Source organism: Ctenopharyngodon idella, chromosome 20 (genome assembly GCF_019924925.1).
Source record: "Ctenopharyngodon idella isolate HZGC_01 chromosome 20, HZGC01, whole genome shotgun sequence".
NCBI classification, from domain to species: domain Eukaryota; kingdom Metazoa; phylum Chordata; class Actinopteri; order Cypriniformes; family Xenocyprididae; genus Ctenopharyngodon; species Ctenopharyngodon idella.
This window is the reverse complement of record NC_067239.1, coordinates 10,473,819-10,497,644: the sequence shown is the minus strand read 5'-3', so window position 1 is coordinate 10,497,644 and position 23,826 is coordinate 10,473,819. Positions and strand designations below refer to the sequence as shown.

General features: G+C 37.4%; 1 protein-coding gene across 18 annotated transcripts in view; it reads right to left on the bottom strand.

Annotated features, from left to right (window-relative positions):
* The window catches only part of nrxn3b (neurexin 3b), a 375,053-nt gene that overhangs the window by 203,418 nt on the left and 147,809 nt on the right, over window positions 1-23,826 (bottom strand). For 10 of the 18 annotated variants that reach the window (XM_051875950.1, XM_051875962.1, XM_051875951.1 and 7 more), the window contains 6 exons: window positions 22,134-22,253; window positions 21,642-22,023; window positions 19,716-19,906; window positions 19,432-19,605; window positions 18,930-18,956; window positions 16,871-16,990 (listed from right to left, as the gene is read on the bottom strand). In XM_051875950.1, coding sequence (XP_051731910.1) covers window positions 16,871-16,990; window positions 18,930-18,956; window positions 19,432-19,605; window positions 19,716-19,906; window positions 21,642-22,023; window positions 22,134-22,253 — 1,014 coding nt within the window. The remainder of the gene's footprint in view (window positions 1-16,870; window positions 16,991-18,929; window positions 18,957-19,431; window positions 19,606-19,715; window positions 19,907-21,641; window positions 22,024-22,133; window positions 22,254-23,826) is intronic. The other 8 variants (XM_051875968.1, XM_051875955.1, XM_051875961.1 and 5 more) reach the window with 1 other exon arrangement.

Here is a 23,826-nt window from a genome sequence, read left to right as displayed (position 1 = left end):
TTTAAACTTTAATTAAACTCAGTTGGTACAATACTATAAGATTAAAAGTTAAAATTAACAAGTCCAAATTCATTTGCTACTGTATTTATTTTATATGTAAGGAATAACTGACGACGGGCCTTTGAATTACTAGAAAATAATGCACACCCGAGGTGGTAATGTGGCCATGACGCGAAGCGGAGCTCAAGTAATCGGTGGAAACACCGGTTAAACGATTACATGAGACATTTTAGGTTTCAATATGTTGTACTGTTTCTTTCAACATACCTTCTGATGTTCATTTATGTTTATTTTGTGCTATACCTAGTGGTAAAGAGAAAGAGATGCTCTGTTCACGTGCACTCCACGCTGCCACTTGAACTGATGCGGCTACAGTGATCTGTCACAAAGTGTGTAAAAACTGTATTTATTGTTTGAATTTCCTGATCAAATTTACATACGTTGGAAGATGAGACTTGGTTTCATATGAAAAGTAACAAAGTACAAAGCTTATTGTGATTATTGGATGGGATGTGCTATCATCAACCCAGCCCTAATAAATACGTATTCTCTCTGAAGGGTTTATCTTAAGGAACTCAGAAATGCCTCAAGCAGTTTCTTGTAAATCCCAGGTTTCAATATGACACTGAACAGAGCTGATAAACGTCATGACCCAATCTTAACTCAAATTCCTGAGAACACGAGAACTTCAAACAAACTTTCATTCTAGGTATTCTGCCATGATAAATTATCTACAGCTGAATAGAAACTGATTCAATTTAACAATGACTTGTGGAGCAAAAAATGAGAGAGAGAGAGAGAGAGAGAGAGAGAGAGAGAGAGAGAGAGAGAGAGAGAAAGAAAACTTCAAACTTAGTAACAATGTTAGTTCTGAGAACTGATAAAATATCACTGCTGGACCTGTTAGCAGCAGACACAGTGTGCTCTGATAAGGTTGATGGAATCACACAGCTATAAAGCCATTTGTCATAGGAATGATCTTAAGGCCAATTCATTCTGCACCGACAGACGCTGACCATCGCAGACAATCACCAGATTATAGTACGTCACTTCTCAGGCATTCCACGGCCAGAAAAGTGCCAACCAATACCAACAGATGCAATGGGTAACTCACTGATCCAACAAAACCCGATGAAATGCCTGTTGCCAATGGTCAGTGTCTGTTGGTGCACTTTTTACATAAAAGTGACAGTCTCACAGTCTCAGTAAAGTATGACAAACTGCTAAATGCCACTGTATCCTCCACAACCAGCACTCGAACCAGGATGCAAGACGGGGAAAAGCGCTGTGCAAATTGTGTTCAGCACTTTTTTTCTTTCTTTCTTTTTTTTTTTTTTTTAGACAAGTTTGCATAATTATTTTATTCGGGTGATAAACAAAGCAAACAGCACTGCAAAAGAACTTTGCAATAGGTCTCCATTTCAATCTGATTGGTCTATCAATTAAAAACTTGCATTGACTTTAAAAACGTATCGCTCATGATGCCAGACACTTAAACTACATTTCTATGTTTTCAAATGGTAATAGCAGTACATTCTGCACACAGTCTTAAGGATTATGTGTAACCGAGTATTTTTGGTTGAGTAGTTTCCAGCTTATTACAGTACAGGTAGGCATAAATCTCAGCAAAACAGGACAACAAAGCCTGTTCAACATTTCTGATACCTATATACTGTATCTTGGCACTAGAGGAAAAGAAGGAATACATAAATAGTTTGAGAAATTGAGCAGCATATAAAATGCTCTCTTCAATGACAAACAATTTGCTTTCCTTCTCTGCTCAAACCCCAGGTCCATGCATTTGAAGTACATCAATTCAGAAAAAAAGGCCTTGAGCAAATAAGAAGATGCTTATTGATTTCAAACCAACTGCAACTTGATAAACTTGAGGGGACATTCATGTAAAACCATTGTAGCAAAGGTTATTTTATATGTGAGAGCCAATTATACTTCCTCGTGAGAGGTCTAGAACTGGTAGACATGCATAGAAAAAAGTATACCGTTTCTGGACTGCGGCCGCGATCAATAGAATCAATGCAAAGCGTGTGACGTGATCTTCATGCAATACCTTCACAACTTCTTCAACGATCTTACCAACTATCTTTAGAGACTTACAACAGATTCCAGAAATTTTAGAAACTGGTAAAGGCAGTTTGGAAATAACAAAATAATTTTTTTTTAAAAGGCAGAGTTCGGTTTATTAATCAAACAGCAGGCTTACGTGCCATTCAGAATTGACATGACAATGCCTTCAATTCCTAAAATGAGATAACAGATGATACAGAACTGTAATTTAAGAAAGTAGGATTAAAGTTTATATGTTTATATGTCTATGTGTCTATGCTTTAAGACAAACTATGTGCAAATTCATCAGTCAACACCATAGTATTTTCTCTTTAAAATGGCAGTGAACCAAAGACAGTCTCAAAAACGAGGTTTAAAATTGCAACCAATCCCTTCAACATGAGGGGCGGGCTTTAGGATATCGTTAACTATGGATCAGGTATTCTGAGCTCATGTGATTGAGTGGAGATCGGGCTAATTTGCATATTTATGGGTCTGCGTATACTATACGAAGGAGTTGCATTCAACCTATTTTAAGGCATAAAGTTTTTTTTTCACAGGAAAAAAATGTGGAAATATGTAATTTTTGGTGATCAAAGATGAGTTTTAAGGGATAAAATTATTGACTACAGGAGGACTTTAAAATGGAATGAAATTCAAATACCTTTTGCATGTGTACTTTTTTAACATGTTTCAGAATTAATTTTCTATATATACACTACGATTTGGAATAATTAAGAATTTTTTAAATGTTTTTGAAAGAAGACTCATATGCTCACTAAGGCTGCATTTATACAGTAAAAACAGTAATATTGTGAATTATTATTACAATTTAAAAGAACTGCCGTTGATGCTTTGCATCATGGCAGCATTACCACCTCAGATGTGTATTATTTTTTACTAACTCAAAGGCCCATCATCAATTATTCCTTACTTAATAAACGCTGTAGAAGTTTACCTTCAATGCAATGTTCATTTTTAACTAATGTAGTTAACTAATCTTAGCAAATGAAACCTTATTGTAAATTGTTACAATTGTTACCATCAAATCAGTTGAGAAAAAGTTTACTTACCCTTTTACTTTACTTTAAAATTTACTTACCCTTAAGCCATCCTAGGTGTATATGACTTTCTTCTTTCTGATGAACACAGTCGGAGTTATATTAATAAATATCCTGATGCTTCCAAGCTTTACAATGGCAGTGAACGGGGCCAACGAGTTTGAAGCTCAAGAAAGTGCATCCATCCATCATAAATGTACTCCACATGGCTCCAGGGGGTTAATAAAGGCCTTCTGAAGCGAAGCGATGCGTTTGAGTAAAAAAAAAAAAAAAAAAAAAAATCCACATTTAACAAGTTATAAAGTAAATTATCTAGCTTTCGCCAGACTGCCTTCCACATTCAACTTACAAAAAAAGCATAACTGACGCGACATGTGGAGTATGTTTATGATAGATGGATGCACTTTCTTGAGCTTCAAACTTGTTGGCCCCATTCACTGCCATTATGAAACTTGGACACGTCAGGATATTTATTAATATAACTCTGATTATGTTCATCAGAAAGAAGAATGTCATATACACCTAGGATGGCTTGAGGGTGAGTAAATCTTGGGGTAATTTTCATTTTAAAGTGAACTAATCCTTTAATCTAAATTAGGGCTGGAGCGACATGTTGACGTAATTCATTATTTATGATTATGACGATTATGCACTGTTTATGTTCATCCTTAATCCACTGGCATGTTTCACATGAAACAAAACTCTAGAGCAGATGCTAACGGCTAGTATGGCAGTGTCGCTTAATAGGAGCCTGTACATTTTCAGGACTCACAACCGCATTCAGTGACAGTATCACAAATGGCAATGTCCATAACATCTGGAAGTTTTATCACAATTGACACTGCGTTATAAAATAAACAATTCCAATTGCGGCCTGAGGTCATCCATCAGATATTTTAAACAACCAAAAGCCCTAGTAGCCGAGTGCAGAGAGTACGTTTGAGCCATAAAAAAACGCTGTATGAACACAACCGTTTTAAGCGGTACTGCCATACTAGCCATTTGCATCTGCTCTAGAGTTTTGACATGACAGGGGATTAGACAGGGGATTAGAGACAAACATAAAATTATAAAATTAATCGATTAAGTTGAGGCATCATTCCAGCCCTAATCAAAACTAATGATAATTATAGACGGTTTGTCGTAAAACTTGTTTTGGACTAATGGAATTTCTTTGTTGTGTGACTGTGTTGAATGTTTTTGAATCGCAAATCAGTATTCCATTGCCTGTCACTCTAATTCAAATTCAACATGCACAAATTGATTCAAATTTACACTCGGTGAAAAGAAGATAGTTCTTCAATTCTAAATTCTGCACAACCCTGGAATGCAGGATCTGCGTTAATGGATGCCAGTATTTTTTTTCAGTAACAACCAATAACCTCCTCATTGCTTCAAGGTCATGAGGCTGTGGAGTGCAGATGGATGTTCGCCACTCCTTACGTTTTCGTAATGTGACTGATTCAATCATTTTCCTTCTTCTCAAGCCTCTGCAGACTTTCAGCGACAGAGCTGCTCTTATCTCTACACACAGCCACAAATGTCTCATTCACTGAGTCTGCTGGTTTAGAGGTGAGCGTCTGTAAGCGTTATCTCTGTTCTAAATGTAGGTAACGCTGAGGTCAGGCTTCCGGTATGAAGAAAATAATCTTCAAACAGGAATATCAGCAGTGCTCTGAACTCTCCTATTCTTCCACGAGAGCTGTAATGTGAAATCCCTCTAGAGCTTCATCTCGAGAAATCCACAAAATAAAAAATTCTGTCATTATTTACTCACCTCCATGTTGTTACAAACCCATTTGTTATTATTTTTATTTTGTTAAGTAGAAGTATAACTTCTACATAAAATCTTTCCATACGCACATACTGATGCACATATCTGATAACGCTGAACAATTATTATAAAAGTAGCACATACAACTTGCGTGCTGTATTAAAAATCTTCTGAATCCATGGCTTTGAGCAAGGAGGAAAATTAATAATGTCTTTTTGCAAGAATTTTGCAAATAATTTTTTGCTGTGTATGGTATTTTTGTCCTCTTTACAAATGTGTTCACTATGAATTCTGAATGTGAAGGGCTCTGAGAAGATTCTTTAAAATGTTCTACTTTTGTGTTTCACTGAATAAATAAAAGCATCTGGGTTTCAATGACATGACTGGGTAAATAATGAAAGAATGTTCATTTTTGGCTGATTTATTCCTAAATCCTTTCCATATCATGGCGCTAGAAAATGAACAACGGCATTACAGGGAAGAACATTCGTTTCCTCCAGTGATCAACGGTGAGTCTGCACTTTGTTACACATCACGTCTGAAACATTTAGTTTTAATAGAGACATCTACGTCCTCGCAAGCTTGTGCGTGGGTGTAATAGCATCTGTTTGATGGGGTAACGCTGCTCTCCCTAGAGCCCCAACAAGAAGCCTCACTCGCCGCAAAGTGCTACGCTATCTGTCATTTAGCATCAAAGCACAAGAGCTTCTGCCTGCACCATGAAAGCAGTGCATCTCAGATATAATATTGCATTTCCTTGTGGCAAGATGAGGCCCTCTTTTCCATGACGATGTGGTGAGGAGGATCTCTTCCAGAAACATAGCCATAGAAAAGCAACATCTCTTGATTGAAGCAAGCTGACATGGTTTCCTTCCCATCTGTGACTGACACTGAACCAGAACAGGATCCCAGAGAACAGGGGCACATGAACACCTGTTTGCCTTCACCCGCATTCCACCAGCATGTTTTATGTAGGAACCTAATGCATTATTCATGTGCTGGAAGGAGAGGCGGGACTCTCAGGTACATATGCTGAGGGTTATAAATGTCCAGCCATAAAAATGTGTTGCCCTTATTTCACTTGAGACACAGAAGAGAGAGAGGGCCTTGGGTAGCTCTTTCAGGGGTGTTTCTCACCCACAGCTCAATCGTGAATAATGAGGTGTTGGACATCTCCATCACACCTTAGCGCAACAGCAGATGCTGAGTCTTAACTTAAATGAGTCTGGGGAGCATAGCTCAAACCATCACAGCATCTACAAATGAAATACATCACATTATTAAAGCTTGCTGGCAGGCCAAGATTACCGACTGGGCCCTAGACTTCCATGGACCCCAAATGGCAAGACACTCCCCGTCCTATTTGTTTCACATCTGAATGTACTAGACCCCAATTTATAATGAAGAGTTCCAATCGCAGAGTGCCAACGGAAGTGCACGGGACCCCTGAACTTCCATTGTTGTTTCATGATCACATATGAATCAAGTGGCCCTTTTAAACTATAAACCATCACTTCTGACCAACTCTTTCACATCAGAAGACATTGATTCATCAAATAATGTCGTATGGATTACCGTGATGTTCATTTTGCATGGATTTTGAAGCTTCAACTTTGAGGGTTCCATCCACTTGCATTTTATGAACTCACAGAGATAGATTATTTTTCTAAAAAATCTCTGTTTGTGTTCCACAGAAGAAATAAAGTCATATACATCTGGAATGGCATTAGGGTGAATGATTATAATTTTTTTCTTTTTCTTTTTCTTTTGATTTTTGAGGAGTATCCCTTTAATATCCAGTGTTGTTAACAATACACCAGATTTCCTGCTCTATGATGAGTGCCGAGGAGTATGCAAAAATATTTTTGCTGATTATTATTACAAACTGTAATAACAGTAGTATTATTACTACAATTAAATGTAGTTTTAGTATAATAACTCTGAAATGTGGATTATGGACAGAACTGTGTGTTTATACAGTAGCTGTTAGGAGGGTTCCCATTTTATTTCAAATTTGTTAATATAGAGAAAAAACAGGTGAACATACGCTTGAGGACATTACTGAAGTAAAAATTATTATTATTATTATTATTATTTTTTTTTTTTTTTCTCCTTAAGCTGAGAGTTTATTATTGTGGAATTTAATTTTGTGTAATAACCAGCACTAAAGCAAACAGTATTTTTCGAAGGAAATCGATCAAGTACATTTGGACTGTCAGCAGGATTACAGCCTGACAATGAGATTCATTGCAAATTGCTCTGAACGATTGCAATGCCAACTTGAACTGATTCACTCTCCCTATGTTTCTATGATTTGTTGTGTATGTGAGTATGTGTATGCAGAATGCCTCTCAAACCACTCATAAACAATAAACCGTGACCTCTGCGAGTGGAGATGGGCAAATAACGGATAGAATGTGCTAATTCAATTACGCAAGTTGAGTAATTGCCTCGGTCAGTGTTCTGGATTGAGCCTATAGCTCAAATGTCCTTGGGATAAATTAAAAGCTGGGATAATGATAAAGCTGGAAGGGGGAGGAGTTCACTGTAGAACAAAACAATGAATCTAATATTTCTCTTGGAAGGAAACATGCTGTTAGCAAATTTAGCTTATTAGCACACGCACTGTGGCTAAGCACGCAACTTTTGTTGCGAAATGCTATGCAGGGTGTCGCAGGAGTATTGTGGTCTTCATATATAGGTGTTGAGTTGGCTGAAGATGGTGCCCTGGAGGCTGAGATGTCTGCTGGAGCTTAGCTGAGCGGTCTGTTGTGTTGCTCAGCTAGCGTGATGAATACGCTGCCGTTTTCACCTTCTATTCTCTCCGACTTCAGCGTAACACAATAGAAGGATTTATGAACATGGAGAAAAAAAAAAAAAAAAAAAAAAAACCTGCAGAAAGCTTCTGGCTCAAACAAAATGCTTTAAAACCTGCAGCTGAAATCTAGGTTACGGACTGTATCCACCATTTTTAACCACACACACAATGTTCTAATTTTCGCTCTCTCTCACTCTCTCTGCCTGTCTGTCTACCTGATTAATTTGGGCTGTCTGTCTGTTGGACTGAGTTGGATTTGAGTTATTAAAGGCTGCTCCATGTGCTCTTTCTCCCAGAAGCACGCAGGGGCAACTACACCCGCTAATTAGAATCACCCTCACACAGGCTTGCGCTTTCTCTGGCCACAAACACCGCTGGCCCCTGTTCTGCCGTGGAGTGTGCCAGTCATTGGCATTGTATGGTGTGACACTGCTTTTCTGGATGTCAAACAGAGTAAAGACATCATGCCCACTTACAATTTGGACCGTTTATGTCAGAGAGAGGAGGAGCTTTTGACGCGTAGTGTGTGAGTGTGTGCATGTGTTTGTGCATGTGTCTGTGAACATGTGTTTGGCAAAAGATGAAGACAGTGATGAAAATACAAGCAGAACTGATTGCATGCTCTGGGGATTGTGTTCCAGTTTGATCCTGCACTGCACACTAGTGTAAGCTTGAAAGGCGCATTGCTGCCATCTAGATGATATGTTTGGAATAGCATACAACATACTGCTATACCAACTTATGATATTTAAATTATGTAAAGTGGGCACAATATACTGTATGCATAAAATACAGAATACCTGCTACAGTTGCCACAATGCACAATGTGCAGCATCCCAAAAAGCACATTGCACAGACTCTCAATGCAATGCACTCTATCTCCGGTGTGACAAACGAACAATTAACAATTACAGCGGAGATTTTTTTTTTTTTTTTTCTCTGTTTACTCATTACTTGTCTAGATTTTGGAAAACTCTGAAATTTAAGTTAATTTGTACACAAATTTGAATTAAAATTTAGTTTTATGTAAAATAGTATGTAGTATACTGTGCACATTGTTCAGTATTCAGAAAGTAGTATCCTAGTATTAAATTCTGAATGGAGCCACATAGCAAAAATCTTTTTTCCAAATCAATATTTTTTGCCTTGTTTTCCAGTAAAAAATACATCTATCGATTTTTTTTTTTTTTACTGCACTGGCAATTTTTTTCTTTCAAAAATAAATAAATAAAAGAGGTGAGAATTAGTGAGGAAACAGAAACAAAGATTTTTTTGAAGAGCAGAATTTCACAAAAAAAAATAATTCTTCATTGTTCCAGAACAAAAGAGCTCGATTATGCTTCATTAAGTATGGATAATTAAAAGATGAATTAGTCAAGCTTAATTATGGATACAATAGATATGCACATACAAATACATTCTAAAAACAGCAATTGCCACCTGGCAAGAAAGCATATTTAATTTCTTATTAATGTGCTTTTCCAAGAACACACACTTTTCACTTATGAATGATTGTGGCTTTAACATTATGAGCCTACAAGGCTGTGGCACTCACTGTAACTGCCGTGACCCTACATAGAATTGTCTCGCAAGCTCAAGAGCCCATTTGAGGGGTGAAATTGAATTTGCCTCTATGATTAGAAATGTCAGAGTGATGAAACGGCATATAACTGCCGGAGGTTAAACATGGAAGACATCATTAAAGAAACAGACGCCAGCTTATTCTTCATTAATGGAGAAAGAGAGGAAGAAATAAAAAAGGGAGAGTTAGAGGAGAAGGATTTCTACGTATGTTTTGCCATGTTAGAGAGGCTGTTGGGCTAATTTGACATTTGAACATTTACTGCACCTCATTACAACTGCTCACAGCCTATTAATCTGTCTGCTGACTGAATAGATGCACCACACATTCCTCACTGTCATTACTATCCTTCATTCACCAAAACCACTTTTACAAAAGTAGGACATTTCCTGAACCAGCATCCTTGTTGTTCCTAGGGCAATATTTCTATTAGCCAGTCACAGCCCTTACCGTAACTCCACCCCCTTAAAATTAGAGGGCGATGATTGGTTGCATGTTCCAAAAATTGTTCCAGGAACTACAAAGGATGTACAGACAGTAAAGGATTCTACTTGTTTAAATCTCATTAAGTGGTTCATTACACATTTAACAACACTAAAAATTATTAACAGCACACAAAATCAAAAGCCTGAAAACGTCACACTGATAGTATGAATGCGTCCAAAAAACTGCACTTGTCAATAGAGTCTTTTTACAGTTTTTTTCTCAGTTGCTTTGGCACATTTCTCGAATCATCCTTAAAATTTGCAAAACAGTATGTTCATTTCTCGAAACAATTTGTACAAACAGCACAACATGTTGGATTACCTGCAAAAGCCTGTAACCTGCTCAAAATCCTTAGTTCATCTCTCAAAAGCAAGTATTTATGTCAATGAACATATCAGTGCCATCAGAATGACAAGTCCTTGTGTCATTGTTCTCAAACAAGATAGTCAAAATGCTTAGCCATGTTGTCAATATAACAGTGATGAATATTTCAGATGTAAACTATGGTTTCAGTTTTTATGACAGTGATTGAAACCGAACAAGACTGCACTTTGTATGGCACACAGTGGGTACGGAAAGTATTCAGACCCCCTTAAATTTTTCACTCTTTGTTATATTGCAGCCATTTGCTAAAATCATTTAAGTTCATTTTTTTTCCTCATTAATGTACACACAGCACCCCATATTGACAGAAAAACACAGAATTGTTGACATTTTTGCAGATTTATTAAAAAAGAAAAACTGAAATATCACATGATCCTAAGTATTCAGACCCTTTGCTCAGTATTTAGTAGAAGCACCCTTTTGATCTAATACAGCCATGAGTCTTTTTGGGAAAGATGCAACAAGTTTTTCACACCTGGATTTGGGGATCCTCTGCCATTCCTCCTTGCAGATCCTCTCCAGTTCTGTCAGGTTGGATGGTAAACGTTGGTGGACAGCCATTTTTAGGTCTCTCCAGAGATGCTCAATTGGGTTTAAGTCAGGGCTCTGGCTGGGCCATTCAAGAACAGTCACGGAGTTGTTGTGAAGCCACTCCTTCGTTATTTTAGCTGTGTGCTTAGGGTCATTCTCTTGTTGGAAGGTAAACCTTCGGCCCAGTCTGAGATCCTGAGCACTCTGGAGAAGTTTTTCGTCCAGGATATCCCTGTACTTGGCCGCATTCATCTTTCCCTCGATTGCAACCAGTCGTCCTGTCCCTGCAGCTGAAAAACACCCCCACAGCATGATGCTGCCACCACCATGCTTCACTGTTGGGACTGTATTGGACAGTTGATGAGCAGTGCCTGGTTTTCTCCACACATACCACTTAGAATTAAGGCCAAAAAGTTCTATCTTGGTCTCATCAGACCAGAGAATCTTATTTCTCACCATCTTGGAGTCCTCCATGCGGGCTTAATGTGTCTTGTCAAGTCAAGTCAAGTCACCTTTATTTATATAGCGCTTTTTACAATGTAGATTGTGTCAAAGCAGCTTTGCATTGATAACTGGTACATTATTTGGCTGCACAGCAGCTCTTAAAGAATAGTGTCAATGCAGGCTGCACTGAGGAGAGGCTTCCGTCGGGCCACTCTGCCATAAAGCCCCGACTGGTGGAGGGCTGCAGTGATGGTTGACTTTCTACAACTTTCTCCCATCTCCCGACTGCATCTCTGGAGCTCAGCCACAGTGATCTTTGGGTTCTTCTTTACCTCTCTCACCAAGGCTCTTCTCCCCCGATAGCTCAGTTTGGCCAGACGGCCAGCTCTAGGAAGGGTTCTGGTCGTCCCAAACGTCTTCCATTTAAGGATTATGGAGGCCACTGTGCTCTTAGGAACCTTAAGTGCAGCAGAAATTTTTTTGTAACCTTGGCCAGATCTGTGCCTTGCCACAGTTCTGTCTCTGAGCTCTTCAGGCAGTTCCTTTGACCTCATGATTCTCATTTGCTCTGACATGCACTGTGAGCTGTAAGGTCTTATATAGACAGGTGTGTGGCTTTCCTAATCAAGTCCAATCAGTATAATCAAACACAGCTGGACTCAAATGAAGGTGTAGAACCATCTCAAGGATGATCAGAAGAAATGGACAGCACCTGATTTAAATATATGAGTGTCACAGCAAAGGGTCTGAATACTTAGGACCATGTGATATTTCAGTTTTTCTCTTTTAATAAATCTGCAAAAATGTCAACAATTCCATGTTTTTCTGTCAATATGGGGTGCTGTATGTACATTAATGAGGAAAAAAAAAGTGAACTTAAATGATTTTAGCAAATGGCTGCAATATAACAAAGAGTGAAAAATTTAAGGGGGTCTGAATACTTTCCGTACCCACTGTAACTTAGATTACACATTTTTCAGTTTTACTCAAATTAGGGTGATGCAAAAATGAGTACACCCCACAACAAAAACTACTACATCTAGTACTTTGTATGGCCTCCATGATTTTTAATGACAGCAAAGTCTTCTAGGCATGGAATGAACAAGTTGGCGACATTTTGCAACATCTATCTTTTTCCATTCTTCAAGAATGACCTCTTTTAGAAAGGATGGAGAGTGATGCTCAACTTGTCTCTTCAGAATTCCCCATAGGTGTTCGATTGGGTTCAGATCAGGACCATGTGATATTTCAGTTTTTCTTTTTTAATAAATCTGCAAAAATGTCAACAATTCTGTGTTTTTCTGTCAATATGGGGTGCTGTGTGTACATTAATAAGGAAAAAAAAATGAACTTAAATGATTTTAGCAAATGGCTGCAATATAACAAAGAGTGAAAAATTTAAGGGGGTCTGAATACTTTCCGTACCCACTGTATATCAATTTTAACAGTACAAATGGACACATTACTGTATACGGGAGATCGATTGCAAAAGACTGGAGAGGATTCACAGTTTTGTATTTACTGTTGGTCTGTCAACAAATTACTGTAAAATGTCCTTGTGATAAATGAAAAAGACAAGACTATATACATACACTGTATATATGTATTCATGTGTATGTGTGTGATATTGTATGTATCTGTATAAAGTTCATTTAGCCTACTATACTGTAAGTGTAAAGCAAGTGTAATATGCAACTGTAAGTGTAAAAATGCTACTGTAATATTAAGATTATAGCATGCATACCATATTAGAGTGCAGTGCACATTGCTGAAATACATACCTGTTATGTCTATGAAATACTTGAATGATTGAGGAAAAGGTTTTTCTCCAAACATTCAGTTGCACCTTTAGACCCGCATAAGCCATTATAAGGACATGATTGAGAACATTGTTTACAATAGTGGTCCTTATTTCACCAGAAACATGCCCTTTGCTTTATCTACCTCTTCCTCTGTTTTGCCTCCCTACCCTTCTACCACACATCCTCACTCCTCTTTTTCTTTCCAGCTGTTGACCGTTTTTGTTTCCATGATGTTCTTCCATTATCAGAAATTGTAACTCTTGTGTTGTATTCTGTCTATATATGCTTTCCAGTTGAAGATTCATGACATGCATCTTTGACCTGTTTTAGAGAACTGGTTGGGTCATTGGTTGATCTAATGCTTTACATTCCCATGAACACATTAGTGAAATTCAGGATTCACCTGCAAAATTCATCAATTCAGGACACATTTACAAAAGTCTAATAGAAATGTGTAGTAGGGCTGCACAAAAAAATCGAATTTGTAATCGCTATTACGATTACGGATGCCACGATTTCGTAATCGTTCAAAGGCGCAATTACAAGGAAAATATCCACTTATATTATTCTGCGTGTTTAAGAGGTGTATGAGAATGTCACGTTGTGAGAGGCGAATCACGACTACTTCAGAATGTAAAAGGTCTAACCCAGCATAAAAGGAGCTACCAGTGATGTAAGTGTACGCTGACATGTCGAACGCACGCGAAACACCAGCACCCGCTATTTTTAAAAAGCCGTGTACACAGCCTATATATTCACTCCACGAACTAACTATACAAACATGGAAAGCCCCTGCCCCTTTGATCGTGAAAGTGCCCTTTGCGGTCGTATCGCGGTGCCCTCGCGTTCCCATTTCTGGATTTTCGCGATCGTAAACTAGTGAAGACTGAAGCCGTGTCTCATTTCGAAGGCTGCATCCTCCGGAGGTCGCATTTGAAGGCTGCATACGTCATTGAGGCGGTCTCACTTAAGAAAAATAACCGTTGGATTGCAAATTAAGAAAGAAAATAAAGTATTTTACACCTCACGAGGAATAACTATCAATTTTTATTATAGTTACTTTTCTTAAATAAGACATGCTCAGGATCTGTCTGAACTGTTCACAGCACCGTCAAAATAAAAGTAACAACAACAAGCGCAGTTTACGTCACTTCAGGCCCTAGGGGAACATTAGTTCTTGGGGAACCACACTGGTGGCAAAAGCCCCTATTATTATACAATGCATATGTTTACTTTTTTAATTGTTATTTAAAGAAGAAACCAAACCAATATATAGTTGACATTTGAGGTTTAATGCTATAGAAAAACAATAAAAAAAAAATGTTTTTTCAGATTTTTTTTTTTTTTTTTTTAATTTTTAATTTTTATACAAAAATATGGCATGCAGTTGCTTCAAACAATGGTATAAAGCTATTCAATGCATCATTCAATGTAAATTGTGATAATCGTAATTAATAATCGCAATTACAATTTCAAGGGAATAATCGACAATTATGATTTTTGTCATAATCGTGCAGCCTTAATCTATAGATAATATACTTGTATATACACATTGTGATAACTAGGTCAACCATTTTGCATTTAATGACATGTGCGATGAACTAATGAATAGATGTTTTGAGGGGTAAGACTATTCAACAGAGAACCATATAATATATTTTGAGCAACATGATATTAGCAATTCATAATGTAGGAAATAGCAGACAGTTGTACATAATCAATTGCCTGAATGTACTAAAGCATTTGCAATTTGTTCAAAAGAATGAGAAACTGCTTTTATGATGTGCACAAGTGACTAGATGATGTGGTGGCTGAACAAGTAGTTTTGAGAATTTCAGTTTTCATCTGAGAAATGCGCCAAAGCGACTGAGAAATATTGTAATGGTTTAGACCTTATACTATTACATTCAACCACTTCTTTTAACTCAACAAATCACAGAATTTTGGGATAAAATACAATAACATATGCATCTGCACAAAAGCACGCAAAAAAGTGAACGTGACCATGGTAGGCAGAATGTTTAATTCCTGTCATGAATGCGTTCCTCCCATAGCTAAACTAAAGCAGAAAGAACATGTTATTACAAATAGTGTGCTCATTATGATGTTATGTACAGGTATGTGAGAGTTTGGGGCTGCAAAACTGCACTTAAAGGTGAACTTGCACTTTCTGAGAAACACTGATATTTGAAATCAACCCAAACAAACACACCCCTCCCTTCATTGCTCCGCCCCCAAAATGCACAAACACGCATTTATCATAGCTGAAGTGAAGCAAAATAAAGCTTCATGAAAAATAAAGCTAAGGTGATGAACGAATGACAAGGAAGAAAAAAAAAAAAAAAAGTGCACAAGTATATATACAAGCAAGTGTTGGTTGTTAGTTGGCAGCAGCACACCAGCTCCAAATAAACAATGACACTCAAAACTGTCCTGTTACTATAGCTAATATTAAAACAACAGCATATCTCGGTTCTGTGAAACATAGCTAAGCCAATGTTACTCACGTATGGAGCAGAAACAACGCAAACTGCTTCCAGTTTTAGGCCTTCCTGCTTAGGTCTCTCCAGCTTTTCTAATATTAACCCTTTAAGACCTGAAGGCTTTTTAAAAAAAAAAAAAAAAAATTCTGAGCGACACACACAAAAGTAAAGACTCATAACTCCAAAACTGTAGCAAGGAGAGTCAAAAGGTAGGTATTATTTGATAGAAAATATAAATTACATTACATTTGGACATTTTCATGCTGAGAAACTGCTAATAAAAGACAAAAAAATATATATATATTTTTTTTTTATAATTTTTTTTTTTTTTTTTATTTGACATGGAATAACTTAGGAAGGCAATAAGATCGGAGAAAAATTCTTTTTTGGTGATGCTCTCCTACATGTCAGCTGCATCTGGTTCAAATTTTGTAGTGATGGCATAAAGTATAGTTGAATAAACTGTTATTCATTTTTTCGCAGCCAGGTGGCGCCCACGGGCGGTAAACTCCAGTTTAAAGGCACTTCTCAGCAGTCGTTAGGAGTTTCAAGGAACTTTGCTGCCATATCATGGCTGCAGCAGGCGCAATGATATTACGCAGCGTCTCTCACAAATGTCTCCATGGTTGCAAGGCACGCCCCCTGTGCAAGCAGGGGGTCACAGGCGCTGCGTAATATCATTGCGCCTGCTGCAGCCATGGTATGGCAGCAAAGTTCCTTGATTATTACGCTGGAATGAGAGTATAGTTCCTAGCCATATCAGCCTAGAAAATCACAACTTTTCATTTTCCATCGGTCTTAGTACACGATGTAACTACAGAAGAGTCAAGTTTTAAATAGGAAAAATATTGAAACTCTTTCGGCATTTTTTAACGAGATGCTAACGGTCTAATCAGATTCAATGAACTATGCTAAGCTATGCTAAAAGTGGTGCCGCCAGACCCGGAGATCGACTGAATGGATTCGAAAATGGTAAAACTCAACTGCTTAACTCTAGGGGAGTTGGAAAATTAACCTATTTTCAAAAAAAGTGTAGTGTTCCTTTAAAGAGAGACATGCAAATGGGAGCGCTGATGCTCCATCCGGTCTTAAAGGGTTAACGCAGATCCTAAAGCTCTAGTAACGCTTTTTTTCCCCCAGTGATATTCCAATGACCCTTTCTCTTTTCTAAGCTCTCTCAGCCATCTCTCTTTCTAGAGTCTTTCTTCAAATCTCCCTCTTGCTCACTCTCTCTCCTCCCCCATCATGAGTGTTTACGCCTACTACTGCTGACTGGCTACACGTGTGGTGCTTGGTCCAATCCACTTTCAACAGCGTTTCTCAGAAATTTCTTACTGAACCTTTAACTGTTTTCTTTATCAAAGTAATTCTGGACAAAGCAATATCCAAAATGCACTTGATGTTCCAATCAGCAAAAGAAAAGTGTAATCAGGTCACTCACGATCGTTGCACTGGGTGCCAGAGTAAGAGGTCATGGAGCAGTCGCAGGTGAAGTTTTCCCACTGCTGGATGCACACACCCATGTTGGCGCATGAATCCTCCTGGCATGTAGTGCTGGGCCCTGACATGGAGGAGACAGGAACAGCGTGAGTCAATAGTAATGACAGATTTCAACAGGCATCTCTGTCACAGGCAGCACAGCAAGACCAGCATGCATGCAAGGTCATTCACTGGTCAGCATCAATGCTGGGTAAACAAATTAATGCTAGCATATTCGTCCTGAATACTGAATGACACTGTAATAGTAGTTGAACATTCAAACAAGCGCCAAAAAAAAAAAAAAAAAAAGACAAAAAACAAAACCTTTTCTTAATCAGTATGTTGGTCTTGTTTCTCCAATAAAAATGTTTACATTTCCCCAAAACCAGATACATTTATTTAGGCAGCTGAGGTATTTGCACTTTTTTCTTGCATCATTGGCAAATATTTTATTTATTTATTTATTGCTAAGCATACAGTAAATCAGTTACACTTTATTTTAGTGTAATTATACATTTAAGTACTGAGTAATAATAATTAACTAGGGCTATGAATGTATGTAATACAGTTTGTGCTATAAGAGTATGTCCCTTTAGAGTATGTGGTTCATAGTTGTGGTATGTTTTGAAAGAAGACACTTGGAGCTTTATTTTTCCATGTTTCAGAATTAACATAAGTAAATATTATATTAATAATAACAATGATAATAAACATTACAATAGCTGAAGTATTAACGGTCTGTTATTGTTTCAGGCTCATTTTTATCATTGGTTACCATGGTTTTTGATTACTCACACCTCTTTCTTTTTAGTTAATTACCTTATTATAGACTTCATTACATATTGCCCTAAGCATTCATAAGTGAATTATCTTCTTGTTGGATTATTGTCTTTCTTTTGTATATTAAAGTGCTGCAATCAGATCCGCCTTGCCTTGCCTCATTTTCTTGCCTGATCCCCGCCGTGACAGAAATATCGTGAAATGGAAATAGTTTTTGCAAAATATATTTTTTTCCCATTAAAATACAACAATGATACATGTACCAGAGCAACCTAGAAATACAACTGACTCAAAGCCATAAGTCTAAAGAAAAAAGAAAAGAAAAAAACTGATTAAGAAAACGTTTTTTAGCAGTGAAGAATTTCTCTGATATATCTCATATATCAAACACACAAATCCATACAAAATCAATTTCAAGATGCAAAAACAGCAACGCTGAAAAAAAACTGCTAAAAAAGTGTTATGCAATGTGAATACACCATCTATGCACATTTCACTCCTCAAAATGTGTTCACATTCCACACTTCATTATAGACAATTACAGAGGGAATGTAAACAATTTTGTTTATACTCCATCCAGATTCATTCAAACCATATTGACATGTCAATTCCAGCAGCTCAGATCACCAACAAAAGAAACCAAACAGAAAGACATGCATTCAAAACAAGAGCAAAGCCCTGAGTGCGGATGTATGAAAGTCTCCTCTGGCTGAAAGTGCTTTTATTGAGTCGAGGAAGCAATGTAAGAATTCTTTCTTTTCTCTTGCTGGTTTCCGCCTCTAATGATTCCCTTACTGAACCACTCTTGGCTGCTCTCAACACAATATAAATGAGTAATTGCCAAAACATCCATTAAAATGCTTCAGTAAGGGAGAGAATTGTGGCCAATTGCTGTAGAACAGCGGGACACTAGACAATGTCTCGAGTTTGATGTGCCTTCAGTGGAAAGCTTTGAGCTGGAATGTTCTTTTAAGAAGGATATTTATAGGGTTTGGATTTATTCTTAGTTCACCTCAGCTACTGAATGGGTCAGTGACAAAATAAATGTATAAAATGCTGCAACATTCTAGAATTTTAATGCGATAGATAGATAGACAGACAGACAGACAGATAGATAGATAGATAGATAGATAGTGTTCCGATGTTTTAGTATTTGTTTTGTGGAGAAATATTAATGTTTAAGCTCAGTGCAACTTTCAGCCAGGTGTATGTGAATGAGGTGAAAAGGTCAAACCCTCTACCTTGCAGGTCAGCTTTGGTGAAACCAACTTTGTTAGCAGGAAATTTCAGAAAGAATTGGACATTAAAAAAGGGTTGGTTAGTGAAGCAAGGTCAGCTAAGAGAGAGGACAAATGTGTGAAGGATAATGAGAGAGTAACATGGGTGATAATTTTAGTAAGGCAAGGATAATGATGATCATTTAAATTTTATACTACAGTTAAACAAATGTCCCTCATTCGAGTCTTTAATAAAATGATTCTGGATCTACATCATACGTTACTGGTAAATGCTGTTAACAGGCCTTTGGTTAAGGCGCCATCTAGTGGTTACAGAGGCTCTGAGCATATCAGCAAAACAACAGAAGTTCAATAAAACAATACATTGCAAATATCTGATTGAAATATAAAGATTTAGAAAGACAAAAACAACAGGTGCAATGGTTAAATCAGGTTTGAATTTAATGGTTTAAACTGCAATGTGTCAGGGGTTGGTAGACGTTGAGGTGTGATGAATCACATATACCTTCGCAGCCACGTTCGATCTGCCCGCTGCGAAACAAAGCGTCATTGATGAGGTCAGGCAGACGGCCGTTGAGATCCATGGAAGCTAAGCAGCCCTGGAAACCCTCACGAGACACCACCAGCTTCGGCAGGTTCTGGTACATGTTGGGCCCCAAACCAGCCACAAACAGATCACCTGCAAAGAGTGAAACAATATAACACTAATCCATGTTTTGATATATATAAAATGTCAAACGTACAATCAAAAATGTCAATAAAAAAGTCGAGCGAATCTGTGTGGCTGACCTTTCAGGTCCAGATTTTTTGCTCCGTTGACCACCTGGCTGACAGACTTGGCATCCACCTTTAACGTGTGTGTGTTGCTGGCATCTCGAGTGATCACCACATTGTGCCACTGGTTGTCGTTAAGAGGACTGTCACTGTTCCCCTTCAGAAGACTCGGCCCATTTCCCAGGTCAAACACATAGTGGATATACCTGACAAACACATACACACACACACACACACACACACACAAACATACACACTGTACTCCACGTCCCAAATCCATCCAAGTGCACTTCACTGAAGAACACTCAGCCCAAGTACACACTGAAGCAAACTCAGATTATCAACTGAGAGACTCTCTATTAGATGACCATGAGAGTGGACACTTGTTTTAAAGAGGAAGAGGGTTTATGTTCAGCTAGAGGATAGGTCACAGACGACATGGATCAAGCATTTGGATGGAAAAGGCTAACCATTCGATATTCACCAATGTGCTCCTAGCTAGCAAGTATTTGGTTGTATTATTATTATTATTATTATTATTATTAACTTTAGTTTATACTAAGCATGCAGTGCTAATAACAGAATATTTGCTATGGGTAAATGGTCTGTTGTGGAAGAATTGTGTCAGCCTTATACAGCGTCTTGCACTGAAGAAAACATAAAGTGAAATATTTAGCAGGAAACAATGAAGGGTGGGACTCGATTTTATCCAACCTTGATTTGATTAAGTAAAGTGGGCTTGATTTTATTGGGTCAACATTATTTTTCTTATGCTGCACAGTCCTGTTTACATCAACAAAAAAAGTTGTTTCAGAAGCATAGAAATTTTGTACATTTTGATGAAAGATTATCAAAACAAATCAAAGTTATTTTTCTTTAGAATGTTTGCTGCTGAATCGTGCATAATAGGAGAGATAACAAACTAAAACATTTTGATTTTATGTAGACTATGTAGGTAAATTTTACTTTTTGATGATTCTTTCCGCATTAACAACTTAGTCTAATGATTACATTTTAAAGATACCATTATATCCTATGTGGTATCAGTAATAGATAATAAATGTCATTTTGAGACCTGTTTCTAGTAATATTTATGCTGAAAGTACAGCTAAATAGGGTTGGCTGATTTCAAACTTTTTGGAATCGATTCTGTTTTCAGTTATTTTTCATTACAAATTGTTCCAGGTAATTTCGGTGGAAACACGGCTTATGTTTTAAATCAGTGCAGTTATGGTGTTTTGGTCATCTTTTTTGTCACCAGTATTATGACTCACTGATCGCCACTTATTGGTGTGAACGAATCTGTTTGGTGGACAGATTTAAAAGACTTGTGTTACTAAGATGAAACAAAATACCCACTCCTAGCTGTTCCACCTACTTGAGAAATGATGTAAATTACAGCAAAACTCAACGAATGAATCCGCCAGCAAATATGAACAAATCTTTTCAGTGAACATATTCAAAAGATCTGCATCATTGAGATGAATTAAATTCCCCAACATTAACTGTTCAAGGTCTTCTAGGCTTAGTAGTAGTTTGATAATCTACATTCAAGAAAATGAACACACTTTTAGCCTTGTCACGGTGGACATGTCTCGGCCTGAGTTACTCCCAACTCAGAGGGTATTTCTTTCTCTTTTTTTTTTGTGTGTGTGTGTGTAGTATTGTATGTTGTATTGTATTGTATGTAGTAACTTTGATGTATAATTGTATATGCAAACTCGGCTGCCTATCTTGGCCAGGGCACTCCTGCAAAAGAGATTTTAATCTCAGTCTTTTTCCTGGTTAAATAAAGTTAAATAAATAAATAAATACTCCTCAGAATGGATTCTTTATGGGATTGATTCCCAGCCCTACCTGTCAACCTCAACAAAATAGCCAGCTAGTAAAAAACTGGGTTCTCTGGAGAGTCTGTACTTTGAACCCTCTTCTTCAACTCACCCTTTGACAAGCTCCACAGCAATAAAATCATTCCCATCTCCACTGTTGAAGAGAATAAATCCGTCACCCGAGGTGGTTTTGAACTGAAAGAAGAGGTGCATGGTGCTATATGCCTGGAGTGTAGCAAGACCCAGATAGCTTCCTTTGGTCTTGAAGGTAACAGGATCGGCCACGATGGAGCACATGCCGAAACGAGCATTTAGCTCACAGAATTCGATGTCCCCATTCTTGCACATGTCGATGTAGAGGAGGCCGTTAAATTTTAGGCCTTGCAGGTGACCAATGAAGTTGGATGGCGCCGTGGAGGCAAAGCGCCGTTCTGTCAGAATTCCGGTCTCAATGTTACTGAACTCCAGCCGAGTGTGGTCACCATTCATCTGACCTGTGAAAGAAGAGCTCGGGGTCTTGGTAAAGTGATTAGTAAGTGTTGGATTAATGAATTATATAGGGGGCAGATGCTTATGGTCTGTAAAGTTTATACTGCTTTCATACCTTCTGCCACATCATCATCCACCATGAGTCTGAGGTTTTTACCACGCCGCATCACTCTGACCGAGTGCCAATCATTGTCGTTCACTTTCTGGCCAGCATACAATGTCTCTGGTCCTTTACCTGAGAATGATGTGTGCCAGTTAGTTTACACACACTAGAACTGGCTTCTTACAATTTGAATAAATCATACCATGTGTAAAGGTCACATACTCGTATGTGAGGAAAAAAAAAAAAATCTTCTGGTTTGCATTGTCAAACTCTGTCATATAGATGATAGACCACGAAAACATTTTAATTGTGGTAGACTGAGAAAGAGTCAACAATTCTGTTCCAAGTATTAAATTAACTATTTAAACTGCTGTTACTCAGAAAAAGGCCAAAACATGAACCGAAATTAAAGTATTGCTGAAGTATATGTGGAACAGCATATTCATATTGCAGAAATGTTAAGTAATACTCGTATGCTAGTATTCTGTGGTGCTATATGTATGTGCTATGTATGGCTTCTACAGAAACATATATAAACAAGTATACTAGTATGCTAGTAATCAACTCCAAACATTATTTTTAAGGGTGCACTCATACAAATAAACTAATAAAGAAAAGAGTAGAATTAGTCTAAAGCACTGATTTATTGGCACCATTAGCATAGGCTGCTCATATTGAGTCTTTAGTCTTCAAATTATCGAGCATGAGGCAAAGTGCCCCTCTAAATGCATTGTAGAATTAAAATGGTTAATCAATACTGAATTACCATGTTCTTTTCAGCCACTCTGTTTTAATTGGAGAACATGCTTAACAAACGAAAACCTTAATTGACCCAAACAAGCTCTACATATAGTAGATGACTTTCTAAATGACCTGAAGTTTAGAGGGTTTTTTTTTTTTTTTATAATTGAAATTAATTTAAGGTTGATGGTGATGTAACACTTGACACTAATTAAATTACATCAAATTACAGCAAATTACTTTAATTTAACAATAAATTTACCTCTCTCTGTCATTTATAGAGAAATACAAAGTCTTTACCCTACATTTACCCTTCATTTATTTAAATAAGAGCCACAGCCATATTTGGTGTGTGTTTTGAAGACAGACACCTGTTCTGCTACTTTTATTTCAATAAATTAGGTATCTCTGTGTTAAATAAATATAATCATGTAAAATGTATTTAATTGTGTTAAATATATTTCATTATTATCCTATTAAAAACATACATCCCTTTGTATAAACAGTTCCCAAGTCTTGTGTTCTGATCAGTTATGATGGATCTAAATTATAATTGTCCTATTTTAACTCTTCCCTCTATCATGTCAACAGACTTGTCAACTGACAGCAGGGTCATGCGGTGCTACCTGCTACTTTTCAAATCATTTTCATGATGGGCCAATCATAGTTGTTTGTAATTACTGGATTTTTATATATATATATATATATACTTAAATGAATTCACAGATGTCAAGTAGGCTTTTGATTTAAACAATTATACTTAAAGGATTAGTTCACTTCAGAATTAAAAATTTCCTGATAATTTACTTACCCCCGTGTCATCCAAAATGTTTATGTCGTTCTGTCTTCAGTCGAAAAGAAATTAAGGTTTTTGAGGAAAAAAATTCCAGGATTTTTCCCCATATAGTGGACTTCAACAGTTACCAATGGGTTGAAGGTCCAAATTACAGTTTCAATGCAGCTT